Raw genomic sequence first — 18,613 nt, 5'->3', positions numbered from 1 at the left:
CAGGTCCAGAAAAAAGCCTTTGTGCTAGGGTGATAGCAGCAACTAGAATCAGTTGCCTGAGAGTCTCAAAATGGAGACTCTGCAAAGGCTGACCTTTCCTGCAGACTCATGTCCTAAAGCACCTTATTTGGGCTCAAACATCCTCCCTTCCAGTGTTGCTGGACCAAGGAGTCCATCCACCTATCACCAAGCCAGTCAATGGAGAAGCAGAAGAGAGATCAACAGTTTCATTTTTATTTACAGAAAATCCAGCAATTCCGGGAGCAGTAGGGATATCTCCCCAAAGAACTGCTCCGCCCTCCTCTTTCCCTTTATCACTTTTTATGCTTACAGTAAAAGTAAACATTGGCAATGTTATTACTCATCGTAGTATACATTAAACAGATTCCCCCTCATAGGTTATGAGGTTACACAATATCCCCCTATCTTAAAGTGGTTCTATCTTCAAAGCATTTTCACTGTAGACTGAATTTATAGCTAGTCGACACTTCAGCTGGTGCACAGAGTGCCCTGGGTCCTTGCCCGGAACAGTGGAGTCCAGTTCCCCGACTTATCTATGACAATAGGCCTTGGACATGAATAAACAATCTCCAGATGTCCTTACATAGGCTCCTCCCACCTTGATAAGGGCCTGACCAGCAGCGCCCTGCAGGAAATGGCCGTTCGGGTGAACAGTGGCTGGTGATACCAGAACAGAAAAGTTCTCAAGTGTAGGTCACATTGGTCCCGTGGAGCACGACATCTCTTATGTTTCCTTTTGTTCTTCTCAGCATCCCCACGAGGAAGGCTTAGGCATGAGGAGGCCGAGCCCCAGGGAGGAGACTGCGTTTCTAGGGAGGCAGTGCCTGGGTTTGTGTAGGCTGGGAACCCACCTATCTGCATGAGAGGCCCAGGATAGGGTGGGTGTCCTGACTGGTCTTAATCCAGGAACAGTGTTGCTGGAGGTCTGTTCCCTACAACAGGACCACAGTGCTCCTCCAGCCTCCAATGGCCTCTTTGGAAGGGGCTTGTCCCTTTAGGTGAATCCGGGGGCACACCAAGCCCCAGTGACAGTCCCTAGAATGGCTGTAGGAGAGTGGTTAATGTCACAGACTGATGCTGGGCTACAGGGGCTCACTCCAGCTCCTCCCCTTCCGACTGGACAAGTCACTTAGCCTCTTCCTGCCTTAGTTGACTCACTTAGAAAACAGAGGTAAAGCTATCAGAACAGTACCTAGCTGGGAGAGAGGTTACAAAAGTGCTTGCTAAATAAATAAATGGCTGGGGCGGCACCTGTGGCTCAGTGGGTAGGGTGCCCGCTCCATATACGGAGCGTGGTGGGTTCGAACCTGACCCCTGCCAAACTGCAACAAAAAAATAGCCAGGGCTTGTGGCGGGCTCCTGCAGTCCCAGCTACTTGGGAGGCGGCAATGGCTCCTGCCATTGCCACTCAGAGAGCCCTGGATGGAGGCCCTGCTGATACCGAAGAGTGCCTACCACCCCCACCACCACCATGGCAGTCATCACTCATGCGGGAAAAGGGGGGCTTGGTGTACCTCAATTCCCAAGAGGAGGGAAGAGGCCCTGAGAGGACCACAGTGCCAGCAAGTGACGGAGCTGGGACCAAGGCCAGGCTGTCTGCCTCCAAGATTGGGCCTGGAGGAGGACGCGCCTAGGCGTGGCCCACCTGCTTCCTCCTCCTCTGTCTGGAGCTCTGGCTGGAGTTGTCCTGGCTGGTGCTCTCTGCCCAACCAGGCTGTGGGAGGCATAAAACGCTGCTTCTTGGAGCTCAATGTCAGGGCCTGTAGAAGGTCTTGCTGGTGGTCATGAGGCCCGGATGTTGAGGGTCCTCCTTGAAGAGCTATGGACACCTGCACAGCAGTGAAGCCGAGCTTCCCCACTTCTCTTTAGCTGTTGAAGGCTCCAGCTTGGCTATTTTGTCGTATGCCTCTGCCCAAGAGGTGGAAAGACTGAGACCATCTGCTGCCGCCTGGACTTTTCCAGGGCTCGCCTGGGACACCAGCTTGGGTCCTCACACACCATCCTGGTAGGAATCTCTGGCCAGTGCCATTTGAGGGTGAACATGCTGGCTTCTGGCCAGAGGTGGGCAGGGAGAGAGGAGGGCAGGAGGAAGCAGAGTTTGACATTTCTCCAACAGGATGGGCAGGGAGAACTCAGTTGCCTGCATGTGACAGGTTTATCAGCCTGACGGGCGGCCCGGCTCTCCTAGCCGTTGACTCTCTGCAGGTGCCTCCCACTTTCCACCTGGCTTTGCCTTTCTCTGGGGAGCCTGAACCCCATTCCAGTATAGGGACACAGGGAAACACTCTGTGGCTTCTGAGCCACTGGGCATGCCCTTGTCTTTGAAAGAAAGGGAGCTGGGAGGGGACCAGGCCTCCAGGATGGAGCACCCAGTAGAGGTAGGCCTTGTTTAACAGGGGAGAAAGGAGTGACCTGGGAGAGGGAGGGGCCTGACCAGGTCCCACCGGGAGTCAGGACCAGAGCCAGGCAGAACTGTGTGCTCTTAGCACTTTTTTTTTTCTTTCATTCTTTCCTTTTCTTCTTGAGAACTGTCGGAAGGGATCTTTGCACTTTTCCCACAGCCTCAAGCTAAGGAGTTCATCTAAAGCAGTGAGATCAGGGGCCTAAGGACACTCCTTTCCTGTGACCTGAGGCCTCCCATCCTCACACCTCTTCGGTTATCGCCCTTCTGGTCCAAGTTACTCATCTAGCTGGCCTTGGATGTGCTGGAATCTGTGCCCCATAGGGGATGGGTGCCCCTCACCGTCCACTGCGGGCCCAACTTGTCAGGGAAGGTCGGGGCTGGTGGGCCCAGGGAGGCTCCTGGCTTCTTTTTGGCCTTGGGGTCTCTCCTTGTCCAGCAGGGTCCCAGTGCCCCCAGGCTCTACCCTGGCTTGGCAGTAGCTTCCCCGCTTCATGCCTCAGTTTCCCCCCCGTATCGCTTTATTCGTTTCTTTCCTCTCTGTCTCTCAGCTGGGCTGAACTCCAACTCCCCTTCACAGGACTGTGAGGGCCACCCTGTATTGTTCTTCTGGCTGGGAGCCCACTCTCATGGTACTTAGGGAGGGAGAGCCTCCCTACCTGGGACTGCTCTGCCCTAGGCCCCCTGCTGCTGGCTATGCCCACCTCCCCCCTGCATGTCCTCCTACAGGGAGGGGAACACACAAGCTCTTTGTCTCTGGCTGGTGCGTCTTCTAATCTTGCAGGGCCGTCTGCTGACCCAGTGCAGGAGGCCTGGAGGCTGGCTCCCGGGGGCGGCACGCAGTGCAGTGTGTACCCTGTGGGAGACGAGTGCCCAGTCCTCCCACTCAAGGCTGCCGTGGCTCTTGTTGCCAGTCTACACATCACTGTCCCCAGCCCAAAGGTGTGGGTTGGTGGCCTGGGCTCCAACCTGAGCTCTTTGTGGGGCTCTCTCCAGAGCTTCGTCCTTCTTCGGGCTCCAAACAGGCTCCCCACTGGCTCCCCTTCTTAAGGAGCCCAAGCCCTGCCCAGATGTGAGGGCTTGGTCCCTGAAGGACTCTTCTGACTCCCCAGTCCCTCACCAGGACCCCCACGCCGTGGTCTCCATGGAGGACCTGCCCCTTGTCCCCACCCCAATAGCAGAGGTGGTCGCTGCAGAAAGGTTGAGATGGGGCATCACCCTTTATCATAGGGTCCACACTGCAGGTGCCACAGACCCTTGTGCTAAGTGAAGTCTGAGACTCCAGCCTGGCCTGACCACCCAGCATCCTATGAGCCCATTTTCCTTCGGTCCTTCTAATCCTAGGTTGAGCCCCTATGCTGGACCTCTGGGGAACTGTGGATCCCCCTGGGCTTCCATCACCTGCTGTCCTTTTGTCCCATGAGCTTGAAAGCACTGTGCATAGCAGTGGTAACCCCAGTGGGTGGCAGGTCACCTGGTGCAGCAGGCCTGTGGCTTGGGTCCTGGCCTGGCAGCTGCAGAACCCCAAGTGGAGGCAGGGGCTGGGCCCTCAGCTGTGCCACCTGCAGGGCTGAGGTCCAGGCCCTTGTAGATGGTGGGGAGTGAGCAGGGACTGGGGCAGGAAGGCCACGTCCACGTTGTTGCCCAGTTCTACCCAGGCCAGCGCCGGGAACTTGGCGGTGTCCTTGATGGCCTCAGTGAGCTCACGCGTGGTGGCCTGTGTCAGCCGGCTGCCGTCGAGCAGGAGCTGGGTGAGGCGAGGCAGCGTCCACAGGCTGGGCAGCAGCTGGCATAGCAGCTCGTCACTCAGCCCTGTGAAGCTCAGGTCCAGCACCGCCAGCCCAGTGCCGTGGCTACCCAGGTAGCATGTTACATGATGCACACCTCGTGCCAACAGAGAGATACCTGAAAGGTCCACAGTCTCTCCTGCCTGCAGAGTCTTCTGCAGTCTGCGCTTGAGGCTACGGGAGGGTTGCAGGGGGCATGTACTGAGCATGGAAACCAATCTGTCAGGGCAGTCCTGGCCTATGGGCCTATGGTCTGGCAAAGCCAGATTCACACTGTCACTCTCTGAGTCCGTGGTCATGGCAATGCTCAGAACCTCTCTGAGTCTCAGTTTCCTCTTTGATAATAAGGGATGTGGTTATTGTGAGGATCACACACATATTAAGGATCTGTGAACTTTTTTTTTTTTTTGTAGAGACAGAGTCTCACTTTATGGCCCTTGGTAGAGTGCCGTGGCGTCACACAGCTCACAGCAACCTCCAACTCCTGGGCTTAAGCGATTCTCTTGCCTCAGCCTCCCGAGCAGCTGGGACTACAGGCGCCTGCCACAACGCCCGGCTATTTTTTGGTTGCAGTTCAGCCGGGGCCAGGTTTGAACCCGCCACCCTCGGTATATGGGGCTGGCGCCTTACCGACTGAGCCACAGGCACCGCCCCTTTTTTTTTTTTAATAGGAGAGAAATGTCTTTTTTTTTTTTTTGAGACAGAGTCTCAAGCTGTCGCCCTGGGTATAGTGTCGTGGCATCATGGTTCATAGCAACCTCAAACTCTTGGGCTTAACTGATTGTCTCGCCTCAGCTTCCCAAGCGCCTGGGACTACAGGCGCCAGCCACAAGGCCAGGCTATTTTTTGGTTGTAGTTGTCATTGTCGTTTGGCAGGCCTGGGCTGGGTTCGAACCCACCAGCTCTGGTGTATGTGGCTGGTGCCTTAGCCACTTGAGCTACAGGTGCTGAGCCCTGTGAACTATTATTACTATGAAAAGTCACTCGTGCCTGTCATCACCACACCAGTTATAGCTGTTATCTCACTTATTTTTCTACCAACCCAGCCGAGCAGCTGCAGAGTCCCAGGAGGGTGTAGGGATGACAATCTCATTCTACAGAGGGGCAAACTGATGCTCAGAGAGGTGAAATAACTCTTCTGTGGCCACCGTCTATGAAGGAAGAAGCCAAGTCTCTAAATACCTGAACTCACAGTTTTTTTTCCCGTGTGCCCCGTTAGAAGTCAAGTCCTTTAAGGTAAGGAAAAACTTTCCTATAAGGGGACAGGGCATGAGGCTTGTCCCCATGGCTTTCAGGTGGGGGAAGCTCCCTGGTTCTCAGCTGGAAGGGAAGTTTTGAGACTGAGGAGGATCCCCCACTGCTCTCTGAATACCCCCTTAGGTCTCTCTCCTGTTGTCTGAGCAGAGCCCATGAGGCAACTAGGCCTTTTGGGAAACTAAGCAGTGAGCACGTTCCAGAGCCCTCACCTGCCACGGCAGGGAACAACCCATGGGTTCCAGGTTCGGCATGGACAGACAGAGGAGACACACCAGGTCAGCCCCCAGCTAGGTGCCTATGGCCAGTTCTGGGCTGAGTCTGTGCTGCGAGATTCCATGGATGGAGTCACTCTTGGATGGAGTGACCAAGGGGTCCACAGCAGAGTGAGCTGTCAGGAGAACACAGAGGCCTTGGCTTCGGGCACCCTGGTATTGGCAAAGAATTTCCAAAGGGCTGTAGGAAAATCAGAGTGGGGTGTGGCCCTGGGCAAAGCCACTTTGCTTCTCCCAGCCTGTCCTTCCCTGTGCCCAGAATCTCTCTGACTCCCCACCTGCAGCAAAGATTCAGCTGAGGATGCCTGCTGAGGTCACCCTGGGCCCAGGCCCTGTGACGGGCCAAGGATTTGCGAATGAGGCAAGAAGCAGGATTGTCCTGTGGAAATAGGAAGAGGTCACATGGATAGCACAGCCTGACTTGGGAAGCATCTACCTCCGTACTGACCATAGTGGCTTCCAGGGCTGGAGCCTTTGTGCTGACATGGCTGAGGGCCTCGTGGTGTGGCATTTCAGGCACTGGTTTCTTGGGGAGAGTGTAGGTATCAACATGGGATGGGACCCTGAAGGGCAGGGAGGAGGGGGCTGTGGCTGGGCTCCCCTGACCAGCTCTGGCTCCTCCTCCAGGGCAGGCTGGCCCCTCGCTGCTGCTTAGAATGAGGGGTGAGGTGGTAAATGAGCTGCTGGCCTATCTTGTCCAAGAACTTTCAGAGATCATTGTCCTGTGGGTGGACAGAGTTGTCAGGGAGAGCCTGAGCCCCTGCTGCCCCTCTTGGGGCCTCAGGGAGATGGGCTTGGGCAGCCAAGTATATGTATGTGCACAGCTGTGCACCATGGATCACTGAGCTGCCCACCGGGCCTTACCCTCTCACCCCCCACCCCAGCCGTGGCCTGGCACACGGCCAGGGGAGGCTGCCCTCTGGGAGCTGGACAGGCTGGTCCGAGGCCCGCAGTGCCCGGCGGGAGGAAGCCCAGACAATGGGCCCTTGTTCCCTGTTCTCGGGCCTAGGGCCAGTGTCTCGGGCTATCAGCCGGCTGCGTGCCCACCCTCAGCACCCCTCGGGGACTTGCCACAGGGGGAGGAGGCCAGACCAGGCCCCTCGAGGGAGCCCTGCTCCACTGCTGCCAATCCCAGGGAGTAGGAACAAGCCAGGTCAGCACGTTCTTCCTCTCACTCTCCCAGCGAGACTGCGCCTGTGGGGCCTGGGTCTGGGCTGACAGGGCTGGGGGGTTCATTTTACAGCACCACCCCCTGGCTCTCAGGCCCTCACTGGGCTCTCACAGAGGCCCAGCTCGGGGCAGAACACAGGGTGCGTTCCACACGCTGGCACGGAGCACGCTCCACTGCCCAGCACGTCCTTTTATCCAGTCCCTCTGTGAACAGCCCTGGGACATGCAGCACATGCAGCGGTGGCAAGCCCCTGCGGTTACTCTGATGGCTGCAGGCTGGCCTCAGAGTCCTCAGAGCTGACAGGGACAGCCTTGTTTCATGTGGGGGCTCACTAGGATAAGGGGTCTGGGGCTGGTGGCTGACCACAGCCACACATGCTGAGGCTGAACAGATACTCACACAGGACACACAGCAGGTGCAGCTGTGGGGGGAGGCTGCAGGTGCAGGAGGAGAGACTTGCTGTGGCCTGGGGTGCTATGGAGGGAAAGTAGCAAGCATCTATCCACAAGGGTGTCCGCATAGGACAACACCCAATGGACAGGGACTCCAGCCGAGAATGGCTCTCTTGTGGCTCTCTTAGTCGAGTTCCTTTAGTGGATTTTTCAGAACAGTCTCTGTCCCACAAGGTCCCCATATGACTTCTGCCCAGCTACAGTCTCCCTCGCCTGGGTCCCCAGACCTGGCACACAGTGCCACTGGCCAGAAAACACATGACTTTCAGAGTCTAGCAAAGCACAGCTCACACATGCTCTAGCTGCTGGCCAGCCCGATACACTGAAGCTGGGATCAAGTCTCAGAGAGGGACAGTAACCTGCCTAAATCTACAGAGCAAGCCACAGGAGGGCCCCAGCCTGGGCTTTCCTGGGCCTTATCAACCACACTGCCCAGCTTGGGGCCTGAGCCTGCTGGCCTCACCTTCTTGGGGCACTGCAGGTCCCAGGCCAGGTTCCCAAGCAGGTCATAGGAGATGGGGTCCACCAGGTTCAAGAAGGCCACGTCCCTGTAGAGGATGTCAGTAAGGAGGGACCCCTCAAGGCCCGGGTCCTGTGGGTAGTGGAGAGAGTTGAATAAGCTGGTGAGGCCCTCCCTTGCACAGGCTCCATCTCAGCCATCCAGATGCCACTCACACCCGTTCCCATCCCTCTGTCTTCCTCCCTGAGGCTTGCTGGAGTTTCTCCATAGGCAGTGATGGGCCAACTGTCCAGTTACAGATGGACTCCTCAGGTGAGGAGGTGGTAGGTGCCTCGGGGGCCTCAGGGAGGCAGACAGTTCCCTGGAGGTACAGTGCTGTGACACCTTGCCTTCTCTGGGGTTGGGGTGTGTTGAGGTGATTCTTTCGGGTCCCCTGCACCTCTTAAGACCCCCAAATCTTGCTGATGCCAGTGTTCCCTCTGGGCCTATGCCTTCCCACATATCCCTTAGTTCTGTTGAGGTGCAACCACGGTCTGTTTGCTGACAGGTCTGGATCGTCCCTGTGGGGCTGGACCTCTCTCCCAGCTCAGCTGACCCAAAGGCAGCATATTCATTTCTTACCCTGAAGCTCTCCTTGCTTCCTGTGCCCCAGACCAAGCCCATCTTCCTAGTACTGGAGCTAGACGCCCATGAATCACCCTACAGTCTTCCTTCTTCCTCTCTCCCCCGGCTCACCTGACCAGGTTCCTTCTCTCTCCCCACCTCTCCTCACCCACCCCACCCCAACAGCTTCCTTCTAGGGCTCCCAGCCTTCCAACACCTCTCTTCAGTTCACCCTTGGCTAAACCGAATGAAACACACCTGAGCTAAACCAATGCTCTAGGAGTCGTATAACATCAGACTCAGGCAGTTTGCAGAGTTTCAGATTCCCAGTGCCTGAGAGTGATGCCCTTCCTGACCTGTCAGCCTTTTCCTGTCTTACTCCCACAGGCCTGGTGTGGGACTGAACTCCATTCTAGAGGGTCCATTTAGAGGATTCACTGACAGCTGACAGGGTAACCACAGCCAGGAGGGGCCTCCAGACCCTGCGTGGGCCCTCCCCACAGTGGCATGCTTTGGGTACAGGAAGAAAGGCCGAGCAAGAGTGTCCATGGGCCACAGTGCAGGATCCTGCAGGTTATGGGGCCGGATAGATCCCTTGCTAGGCCTCTGATTCCAACCTCTGGGATGAAAGGGGGTGACCTAAGTGGTCTCTGCAGCCCCTTCTCCCTGATATTTCCCAGCTAAAATGCCCAACTGGTGCCTTGGGCTCTAGATGTCATTGCAGACAAAGATCTGTGCCTCTGGGCATCCGGCTGATTAGGTGCTGCTCTGGTATTTGCATTCTCAACAGGGTTCAAGCCACAGATGCCAGTTAGGGAGGATCCAGAAGAAGGGGTGGCTGGTGAGCCTGGGCAGACCCAGACAGGGCCCCAGCCTGCAGCCTGCCAGCCTGCCTTCGGCTGGTCTGGACAGCTCCCCTTAAAGGGCCAGCTCCTCCTTTCCAGCTCGCTGAGCCCACAGCAAGAAAACCAGGTGCAGCAGGTGGAGAAAGGCTGGGAGGCTAGGCTGCGGCTTTGGCTCGCCCACCATGCTCCCTGTGGGCCGTGGGCTCACCACATCTCCTCATGCCTCAGTTTCCGCATCTCTAGTCGTCCACCTTCTGCAGTCCAAAATACGCGTGGCTGATTTCAGCTCACAGGATGGGGCAGGTGGTAGCAGCAGCAGCTGCTACAGGGTATGGGGACGGGTGGTATGGTCAGGTAGGGGAATAGAGAAGGAAGCGGCTTGCCTTGTGTTGATACTAGGACCAGCACCCATGTCTCCTACAGCAACCCAGGGCTGGGATTTGGGATTAGGACACCTGGTGGATGTGGGGCCAGAGCTGTCGCCACCCAGCTATGCTGTTTTGTACAGATGTATGTGTACTCAATGAGCAGAGGCGTCTGTGTGAAGGACAGTTGGTGCATGCTGTGACTCTGGGCTGAGGCGGTGTGTCCTGGTGAGGCTGTTCCCAGTGTTCCCTCTGAGCCCTGTGCCTTCCCAGTATCCCTTAGTTGAGACCAGCAGGGCTGTCACCTCCCAGGGTCCTCGCTTCAGGGTCCAATACCTCCCCCCCATCCTGGAGGAGGGGGAAGTTGTTCTCTTTCTTTCCACCATCCCCTAATATGAGATGATTTGACCCCATGTGCCCTCCTCCCAGCCTCCCTCCTTTTTTGCCTAGGCCTGTATCTGGGCTCTTAGCTCCAGGCCGGGGTCACCCTCAACACACACAACGCCCCCCCTCAAATTCCAGGGACCCAGACGCACTCAGCAGCCCCCTCCTCCACACAGTCTGTCCTCGCGCGACCCTCACTCCAGCCGCCGGCCTCTCGCGCAAACGAGACCCCACCCGCTACAGCCCGGCCCGCAGCCTACAGCCCCCGGCGCCCCCGGGCCCCCAGCCCTCCCAGGCCGCCAGCTCCTTCTCTCGCCTGGCGCGCTCGGGCGGCTGCTCGCGGAGCGTGGACTGGATCTCGCGGAGGCTGCGCACCCGGCGCTCGCAGGGCGCAGGCCCGCAGCCCGCAGCCGAGCCCGCCTCGGGCCCGGCCCGCCGGCCCAGCAGCGCCCCCAAGGCCGGCGCGCAGTGGGTGCGGAGCCAGAGGGAGGCGGGGAGGGGGCGGGGCTAACGCGTCTGGCTCCGCCCCGACCCCGCCCTCGCCCTGTCTGGGCTGAGCGCCGGCCCCAGGCTACTCTCCCGAGGTTCGAGGAGGTTCCTGAGCTTAGCCGGGGTCTCGCGGGAGGAGGCCCTGCCTGCGCGGGACCTGGCGCTGGAGCCGCCAGGCGAGACGCTGAGCCTGGCCAGGACAAAGTGGCTTTTGGCACCTCTCAGCCCTCTGGCCCCAGTGCTGACTCGGGAATAAGTTGCTTTGGTGGAGCAAAGAGCGTTCCAGGCGGGGTGGGAAATCTACTGTGCTTGCCAGCATTAAGTAGTGCCAGCACCTGCTGTCAGGATTCTCCCCTGCAGTGGGCAATTGTAGTAAATGACCTGTCCACCCTTCATAGACAGTGCTGCATTGACAAATATTTACTGCCACTCCCTGCTTGGCTTGGGGCATGCCTGGGTAGGTGAATGGAACTGGGCCCCTGCCCGGGAGATAAACGGGATGGGGAGTGAGGTTAACTGTTAAACGCAGCTCAGGGCAGGCTGGCAGCAGGCGGGCTGCATCTGCCCCTGGCTTCAGTCCCCCTGCCTGACAAGAGGAGGGGGGGCGAGCAATGTGAAGAGGGGGCCCTGGCTCAATCAGACACCAGAGCGTGCTAGGGACCCACCTAACTTAAGGAGTGTCCTCACCTCCTGAAGGTCCCTCAGCAGGAGTCTAGGGTCTCCTGCTGGGAGTCTCACTCCCCCACCCTGCAATCTGCACCCCACCTCTGGGCTGCTCACTGTTCCTGAGCCATTTGGGGTGCTGGGCTGAAGCCCCCACTCCTACAGGCAAGGAGCACTGTCCAGCTTTCCAGGGTGGGGTGGCCAGTCATGTGTACAGGAAGGGGCATGGGAGGGGTGGGGGAGACCTTTTGAGGGCACATATGAGGGGTGACAGGCTTTTTTCCTTGGGTTTACCATCGTCTGCCCAGAGACCGGGGTCAGGGTGCCTTAGTGGAAGGGTCATGTGGGTTGAGCCCCTGAGATGAGGTGGGGACAGCAAAATGTCATAGTCCTTTAACCTCCCAACCCCTGTCTATTCCTGGACCCCCTTCGCCCTGGCACCTACCAGCTGGACCCAGCAGCCTCCTGCTCTCCCCTGCAGCCAGAATTGTCCTGGGCTACCTTGGCATCGCAGGTTTCCTCCCTGGCAAACCTGCATGACGGCCCTGCCTGCCCTCCCCCACGGCCAAGGCATTGTTGCTGAACTGAAGTAGTAACCCGGCCAGAGCTTTAAGCAGCAGTCCCAGTGCCCAGGAACCTCTCAGAGCCCCTTCTCCAGAGCAGGCAGCTGGTAAGCCCTTCTCCCCCTCCCCTGCATCCTCGGGGCTAGAGCCAGAGCTGGGACGGCTCCCAGGTCCTGATCAAATCCTTCCAGAGGCTGAGCCAGGACTGGACATCATCCCCTCAAATGTGAGAAGACAGGAGTGGGCAGGGAGGTGAGGAGTGAAGGGAGAGAAGGCCGAGCCTGGTGTCAGGAAGGGGGCAACCTAGGCAGTGGCGGGGGCAGGAGTGTGTGCCTAGAGCTTAGAGTCTCATGGAAAGCAGAGAACTATCCCTCAATTTCTCCTTTTATCTCCCACTTTATTGTCCCTGGCTGAAAGATTCCTGGAGAAATCTTTCTTGGAGGACATTTTTTCCAGAAAAGGAGAGGGGATGGTGTCTGGGCCCAGATCCCTGGATGGGCCTCCTCAGCCTGCTGTGGGAGGTACCTAGGGTGAGTAGGCTCTCAGGGACTATTTCTGGCCTATTTTGATTTGCCTAGGAGCCTTCTGAGGCAGAGCTGTGCCCGTAGGTGTGAGGACATCAATCCACCTCCCAGCTGTCATGTGCACTTAACTAAAGGCTGCCAGCCCCTCTCCCTGGAGTTGCTTGAGCAGCAGAGATGTGTTGGTAGAGACCCTGGGGGATAGAAGACTGCAGTGTTGCCCTCTCAGCCCCCTAGGATTGTGGGGGTACAGGGGCTTGTCCCAGCTCCTTTAGGTGGCCCTGCCACCCCTAGGGAGCCAGTGAGGTGGGAGGTGGGGGCCAGAGATAGGAAGGACACAGTCTGACCTCAGGCCCTGGTGGGACCTGCCCAGGACACAGGTGTTGGCAACAAACCCTTGGCCACTCATTGGTGGCCCCGTGGAAGTGACAGTAAACTAAGGTCTGGGTGGCCCAGCATGGTGGTGGGGGTGGAGAACTGTAGTCAGGGCTGGAGCTGGAATTGCTTCACCTTTGGCCCTTTCTGTCCCCACCCAGTGGCATGTTTCAAGCCCAGGATGGGAGAAGCCACCTCAGGGCTAATGTTATCTCAGCTAGTAGCCAAGGAGACATTGAGCTTCCTGGTAGCCACTACCAAGAATGGTTTTAGAACATTTATCAGAAGGAAGGAAGTAGGTGGGTATTTTGTTTTGTTTCTCCTCAGTAGTTCAAACGCTATTTTACTTTATTTTATGTTTTTGAGACAGGGTCTCACTTTGTTGCCTTGGTAGAGTGCTGTGCTGTCATAGCTCACAGCAACCTCAAACTCTTGGGTGCTAGCCATTCTCTTGCCTCAGCCTCCCAAGTAGCTGGAACTACAGGTACCCACCACAACGCCCAGCTATTTTTAGAGATGAGGTCTTTTTTTTTTTTTTTTTTTTGTAGAGACAGAGTCTCACTTTATGGCCCTCGGTAGAGTGCCGTGGCCTCACACAGCTCACAGCAACCTCCAACTCCTGTGCTTAAGTGATTCTCTTGCCTCAGCCTCCCGAGTAGCTGGGACTACTAGGCGCCCACCACAACGCCCGGCTACTTTTTTGGTTGCAGTTTGGCCGGGGCCGGGTTTGAACCTGCCACCCTTGGTATATGGGGCTGGCGCCCTACTGACTGAGCCACAGGTGCCGCCCTAGAGATGAGGTCTTGCTCCAGCTCAGGCTGGTCTTGAACCTGTGAGCTCAGGCAATCCACCCACCCACTTCGGCCTCCCAAGTGCTAGGATTACAGGCGGAGCCACTGTGCCTGGCCTCCTCTGAGCCCTTTTATGGAGACTTCATTGCATAGACATGATTAAAGCATGGACAACAGTGTCCAAATGTGCTTGGACATAAAGTGTGTGATCTAATACTAGTAGACTGGAGAAACCCAGCAAGGCCTGTCCAGATCCTTGGGGGGCTCTCTGTGCAACATTCCTTCCTCCTGGGGAGCTGAAGGGAGGACAGAGGTTTGAAAGAGAGGTTCTGTTTCCTGAGGCCTGCTTTTGACATTATAGCAAAAGGCTATCACAGGGGCTACAGGAGTAATGAGTCAGAGACATAGAATCACAGATCTCATTCTGAACTTCCAACTGGATATTGATGGGGGGCGGACACTCTTCAACCCACTACACTAAGTCTCTGCAAACCTCAATTTCCCCACCTGTAAAATGGGGAAAATAAAATCCGAACCTGGCAAAGGTGTGGCAGGATGAGAGCTAAGATGAAGAAAGGCCATAGCACACTGAAGCCCTGGACGTGTGAGAGCTCTTTTCACTCGTGAATCTTCTAGACTTTGCACTGAATCTACCTTGCCCTCTGACTGCCAGCATCCGTCCACTCAGCGATGACCACTAGGTGCCATGGATGTCACAGAAACTAAGGCATGAGAGGTCTTAGCAGCAGCTGGCCCACAGAGTGGGATGGGGCGTTAGGGGACCTCAGGAGGGGGTGGCGTGGTGTGTGGGGTCTGAAGAAGACAGTTCAGGCAACAGCGATAGCCTGTGCAGAGTCCCCAAGACCCAGAGGCAGCAAGAGAGAAGGGCAGATGCCAGCAAGGGAAAGCACAAGGGGGCTTTTAGAGGCTTTTGGCCCTGGAGGGACATGCTCTAATTTGTGTGCTGAGTACTGGGACTGCAGTAGGGAAATAGGAGAAGGGCTGGAACCTAAACTGGGAGTCCCAAGGTGAAGGGGTGGCCCGTGGGGACTGAGCAGGGGACAAGTGCGGCCGGGAAGGGAGATGTAGAAGCCAGAACAGCTATATAGGACCCGTGAGGATGCGGGGGCGGCTGCCTGGGGCTACACTCTGGCTACCGTGGCGGTTGGAGTTCTGGGAGGGCCGCTGCTTGGCTCAGGTTTGGGCATGTCCACCTGGTGCGTCAGAGACATTAACCAGCAGTACTCAAATTTGGACTCCTGGTGACACAGTAAGCCTGAGCCCAGCATCCAAGAGCAGCTGGAGGCTGAGGAGGCGCGCTCAGAGGTTGGGGGTTCCTGAAAGCCCCAATGAAAGCTGAGCAGGATGTGCGCAGAACATGTTGGGCAGTTTGGGCATCGGTGAAGTCACAGGGGTTGTGTATGGACAGGTGGGTGCAGGCATGGAGCCAGGAGTGGTCTGGCTCTCCCGGAGACCAGGCCACGGGCTAGGGTAGTGTGGGGCCGGGACAAGACTTAGCCTTCCTCCCCCACCCCTGGAGCTCCCAGACGCCGATAATTACCAGGTGATGGGATAAGTGCCACCTGCAGAGGGTGCCTATAGGGCAGGTGGCCAGGAGTGGGGCCTTTTGGGACTCTGCTCTGAACCGTTGACCAGGCAGGGGCAGAGGTGGCTGCAGGCCTGAGTGTCGGAGCCGAGCCAGACCCTGGGAGACCCTGAAGTGCAAGTGCTCCCTGCGGTCCATGCTTGACCACCTCAGTGAATCTGCCTGGCAACCGTCCGGTTATCACTGCCCGCCCGACAGGGGACTGAGGCCAGGAAGGGGAAGTCCCCCCAGAGCCTGTGCCTTCGGTGGCTGGGGGTGAGTTTGAGCTTCCCAGGGACTCTAGGGCCTGTGCCCCTGCCATCCTGCCTCTGGGTTTGGAGGTTGGACTTGGGCTACGGGTACCAGGCTGGCCTGGCCACCAGGCGCTCCTAGGTGCTCATGAGCTGATGATTCTGGAGGCCCACACACTTGGCCACGCTACAGCTTCTGTCCTCACATCAAAGGTGGGTGCTGAGAGTGCTTCAAATGGCACCTGAGGGTGTTGGCCAGGCTCTGGGGGCAAGGGAGCTCTGCCCATGGTTACCCGCGACCTGTGCTTACCTCCCTACTGCCACTGGGTGACACCAGCCCCTTCACTGAGCTGGGGCTTCCTTCCACCCTTTCACTGTGGTCTGGGTGGCTCAGAGCAGCTGTGGCCAGATAGCCATGAGGTCTGGGGTGACCCCTGTTTCTCTGCGCTGTGGCCTCACAGCCTGCAGAGTTGTTACAAAGGGGCAAACTGGGGGCTAATGTTGGGAAGAACTTGCCAACCAACCAACCGTAGTCTCAAGGTTTTGAGAGGTGGTGAGCTCCCTGAGGGGGCAGCTGTGTAAGTCAAGCTGGGATTCTGGAAGATCAGAGATCAAACATTGGAGATTCTGTGATCCTAAGGTCGATGGAGATGCTGCGATGCTTGGATTTGAAGTCAGTTTCATTTCGTCTACAAAGGGTCTTCTTGGTGTGGGATACCAGGGGACACAAAATGCCCTGGATGTTGTTAGGTTTCTGCTCCCTTGGGGGCCTGAGATGCTGTCTCTGTGGTTCTGGAGTCTGGGTCAGGTGCTGTTTTTGCATCCGGGACCTACTTGCCTTGCCCAGTCACTGTGAAGTTCACGACTGCAGTTCAGGATGTCACAGCTCTGCCAGCCAAGGCCCTTGTGGTGGCCCACCCAGGGCACCAGGCTTTTTCCACAGATTCCCGGCACTTCTCAGACATGACAGTGGGGTGGGGCATGGTGAGCAGTTTCAGGAAGTGGTTTGCGTGGCCTTTGCTGTGTCATGGGTCATTATTCTGCCCAGGGCTCTGAGTAGGTCCCTTTTCCTTCTCTACGCTAGCAGCTCTCCTCTTGTTTTGCCAGTACCCTTACTTTCCCACACACAGAGGCAGGAACCTGGTAGAGCAAACTGGGTCTTGGAGGCCACTGTGGGCCCATTTCTCAGAGGGGGAGCTGTGTGGGAGCTGAGCCTCCCATGGGACCAGAACATTGAGCCTCCTGTCTGGCCAAGGCCCCTGAGGCACTGTGGGCTGCTGGTGCCAGCACAGCAGGGGCTATTAAGAGATGAAAGGCTGGGATGGGGCTGGCACCCCCATGGCTGCCTTGGCAGCTGCTGCTGGCTGGAGGCCAGCTTGGCCCTGGAAGTCTCCCCAAGGAGCAGGGACACAAAGAGCCCAGCTCAGCCAGCTCCCACCAGTACCCCCATCAACACTCTCTTCTTCCCATGGCCCCTGCCCTCTGCCCCCTTCCCAGAACTGGCCAAGGAGCCAATAGGCGCCCACAAGGGTCTTAATGAGTGAGCCAGGGTTAATGGGTTACCCAGTCCGGTGACACATTCACCAGCCTCCCAGGTCTCACAAAGTCCGGACTGGCCTGCCCTTCAAGGTCTAAGCCACCCTACCTTCTTCTCTAGCATTGACACCTCAGGGCCCAGGGAGGTCAAGAGGTCACCCTGGAGCCCTCATTGTTCCCGGAGAAGCCTTCAGTTCCTGCCTGGCCTTCAGGCTCAAGTGGTTCCTTCCACCAGCAGGGTCCTCTCCAATTCAAGCCCAGCTCAGGCTGGATTTCCAAGGCCCCCATCCTGGTGTCAGCCCCTCCCTCGAGCTCTTCCTCTTTGGCTGACAGTACTGTCTCATGCCCAGCCAGGTTGGGGGCTCCTTGAGAGAAGGGTCTGGAGGGGGCAGGGTTGAACAGGTGAATGAATGAGTGAGGGCATGGATGAATAAGTGAAGGCCTTCAAGCCAAGGTTGTGCTAATGGCAATCCTGGCAGGCAGCAGATCACGTGTGGAATCAGACCTGAGGGCTGAGAGGTTTAAGCCGCAGGTGCCTGGGTGGGGGGAATCCCCCCTTTATTCAATGGGCCAGAGCAGGCTGAAGGCTGAAATACAGCCTCATTCAGCCCCAGTAAGGCCCTCAGAATTCAGGTCTCTCATTCAGGGTTTGAGACCCCACGGGGCTCAGAGAGACCTGAGCTGTCCCAGGTCATACAGCCCCAGAGACAAGGACAAGAAGCCAGCTCTCTTCCTACCTGGAACAGTTCCTGTGCCTTTAAAGCCTCCCCCCACCCCAGGCCGCAGAGGGAAGGAGGGGAGGAGCTGGGTCAAAGCAGGGGTTGGACTCAGTTTGGTTTGGGTGTACAGTTGGAAGACCAGCCTGGAAATCAGGTGAGCGAAGGGGCAGCTGGCTGTGCCCCAGTGCTGTGTGACCCAGTAGCACCACTCGCCCTCTCTGATCTGCTGGACACTGTAGGTAGGGGATCTCAGGGGTGGGGATTCCTAGCAGGACCTGGGTTCCATTCTTGGCTCTGCCATATGTTGCCTATACCCCAGAGGAGCTCCTTGTCCTCTCGGAGCCTGGGTTTACCTACCTCTGCAGTGCGAGTGAGCTGTACTCCAGGGTCAAGGGCTGAGGCGCATGTGGGTATGTCCTGCAGAGGGCTGGCACAGGTGGGCAGAGCTCAAGTTTCTTCATCTGATTGGGTCTGGGCTGGGGGCCTCTGCTTCTTGTCTTATAGGGGGTTTGAGACTGCCAACCCAGGTTTTCTGGCCAGCTCTGCTGCAGATGTGACATGGGTGGAGGAGAGTTGTGGGGGGTGGGGGTGGCCTCTGAGAAGCCCTTGAAGAAGCCATAGCTCCTGGAAGTGGACTTGGAACTAAGATAGTGGAGTATAGCATGGAGAAACTGAGGCCCAGGAGGATCTGCACTGGAGCAGAGCTGGAGCTGTGACGGGGGCTGGGGGACCCGTGTCCATGGGCCATGCTGGCCTCTCTCTGGGCTCTGGTTGTGCTGTGGCTGGGGCGTGGGGTGGGGTCCGTTGTGCAAAGGGTCATTGCTTAACTCCAGGGGGCGCCTGCCACCTTGCGGTCATCTCGGACATATGTAGCTCTTTCAACAGGTTTCCGGCAGGTACAGCTTATTAAATTTTAGCAAAGGAGCATTTTCCTCTAAGTCTCAATCCTGCGCCGCCAAGTGGGGCATGTGGGAGACACATTCCAACTCTGGGTCTGGGTGGCAGTAAGCGTCCCGTCCCGGGGTGGAAGTCGCGGAGATCTGTGCTCACACACCCAGAAGAGGGGAGGTGACTCCGGGCTGGGGGCTGGCGGGAAGGGCGG

The 18,613-nt window shown here is 57.5% G+C and overlaps 2 protein-coding genes across 2 annotated transcripts in view; one reads left to right on the top strand and one right to left on the bottom strand.

The window, feature by feature from the left end:
* Positions 1-220: 220 nt before the first annotated feature.
* On the bottom strand, positions 221-15,164 carry LRRC75B (leucine rich repeat containing 75B). Its single transcript, XM_053589396.1, is given in 9 exon segments — positions 221-4,028; positions 4,030-4,383; positions 6,345-6,460; positions 7,825-7,953; positions 8,679-8,687; positions 10,319-10,525; positions 10,932-11,093; positions 14,578-14,757; positions 14,982-15,164. Coding segments are annotated over 9 exon segments (1,476 nt in total). The 3' UTR covers positions 221-3,892.
* The window catches only part of GGT1 (gamma-glutamyltransferase 1), a 39,814-nt gene continuing 21,426 nt past the window's right edge, over positions 226-18,613 (top strand). Inside the window, exon 1 of the mRNA XM_053587056.1 lies at positions 226-2,026. The gene's annotated coding sequence lies outside the window, so the exon portion shown is untranslated. The remainder of the gene's footprint in view (positions 2,027-18,613) is intronic.

The sequence above is a fragment of the Nycticebus coucang genome, chromosome 4 (genome assembly GCF_027406575.1).
Source record: "Nycticebus coucang isolate mNycCou1 chromosome 4, mNycCou1.pri, whole genome shotgun sequence".
In the NCBI taxonomy this organism is placed as follows: domain Eukaryota; kingdom Metazoa; phylum Chordata; class Mammalia; order Primates; family Lorisidae; genus Nycticebus; species Nycticebus coucang.
The sequence above is the reverse complement of the archived record's forward strand: the minus strand, read 5'-3'. Positions and strand labels throughout refer to the sequence as shown.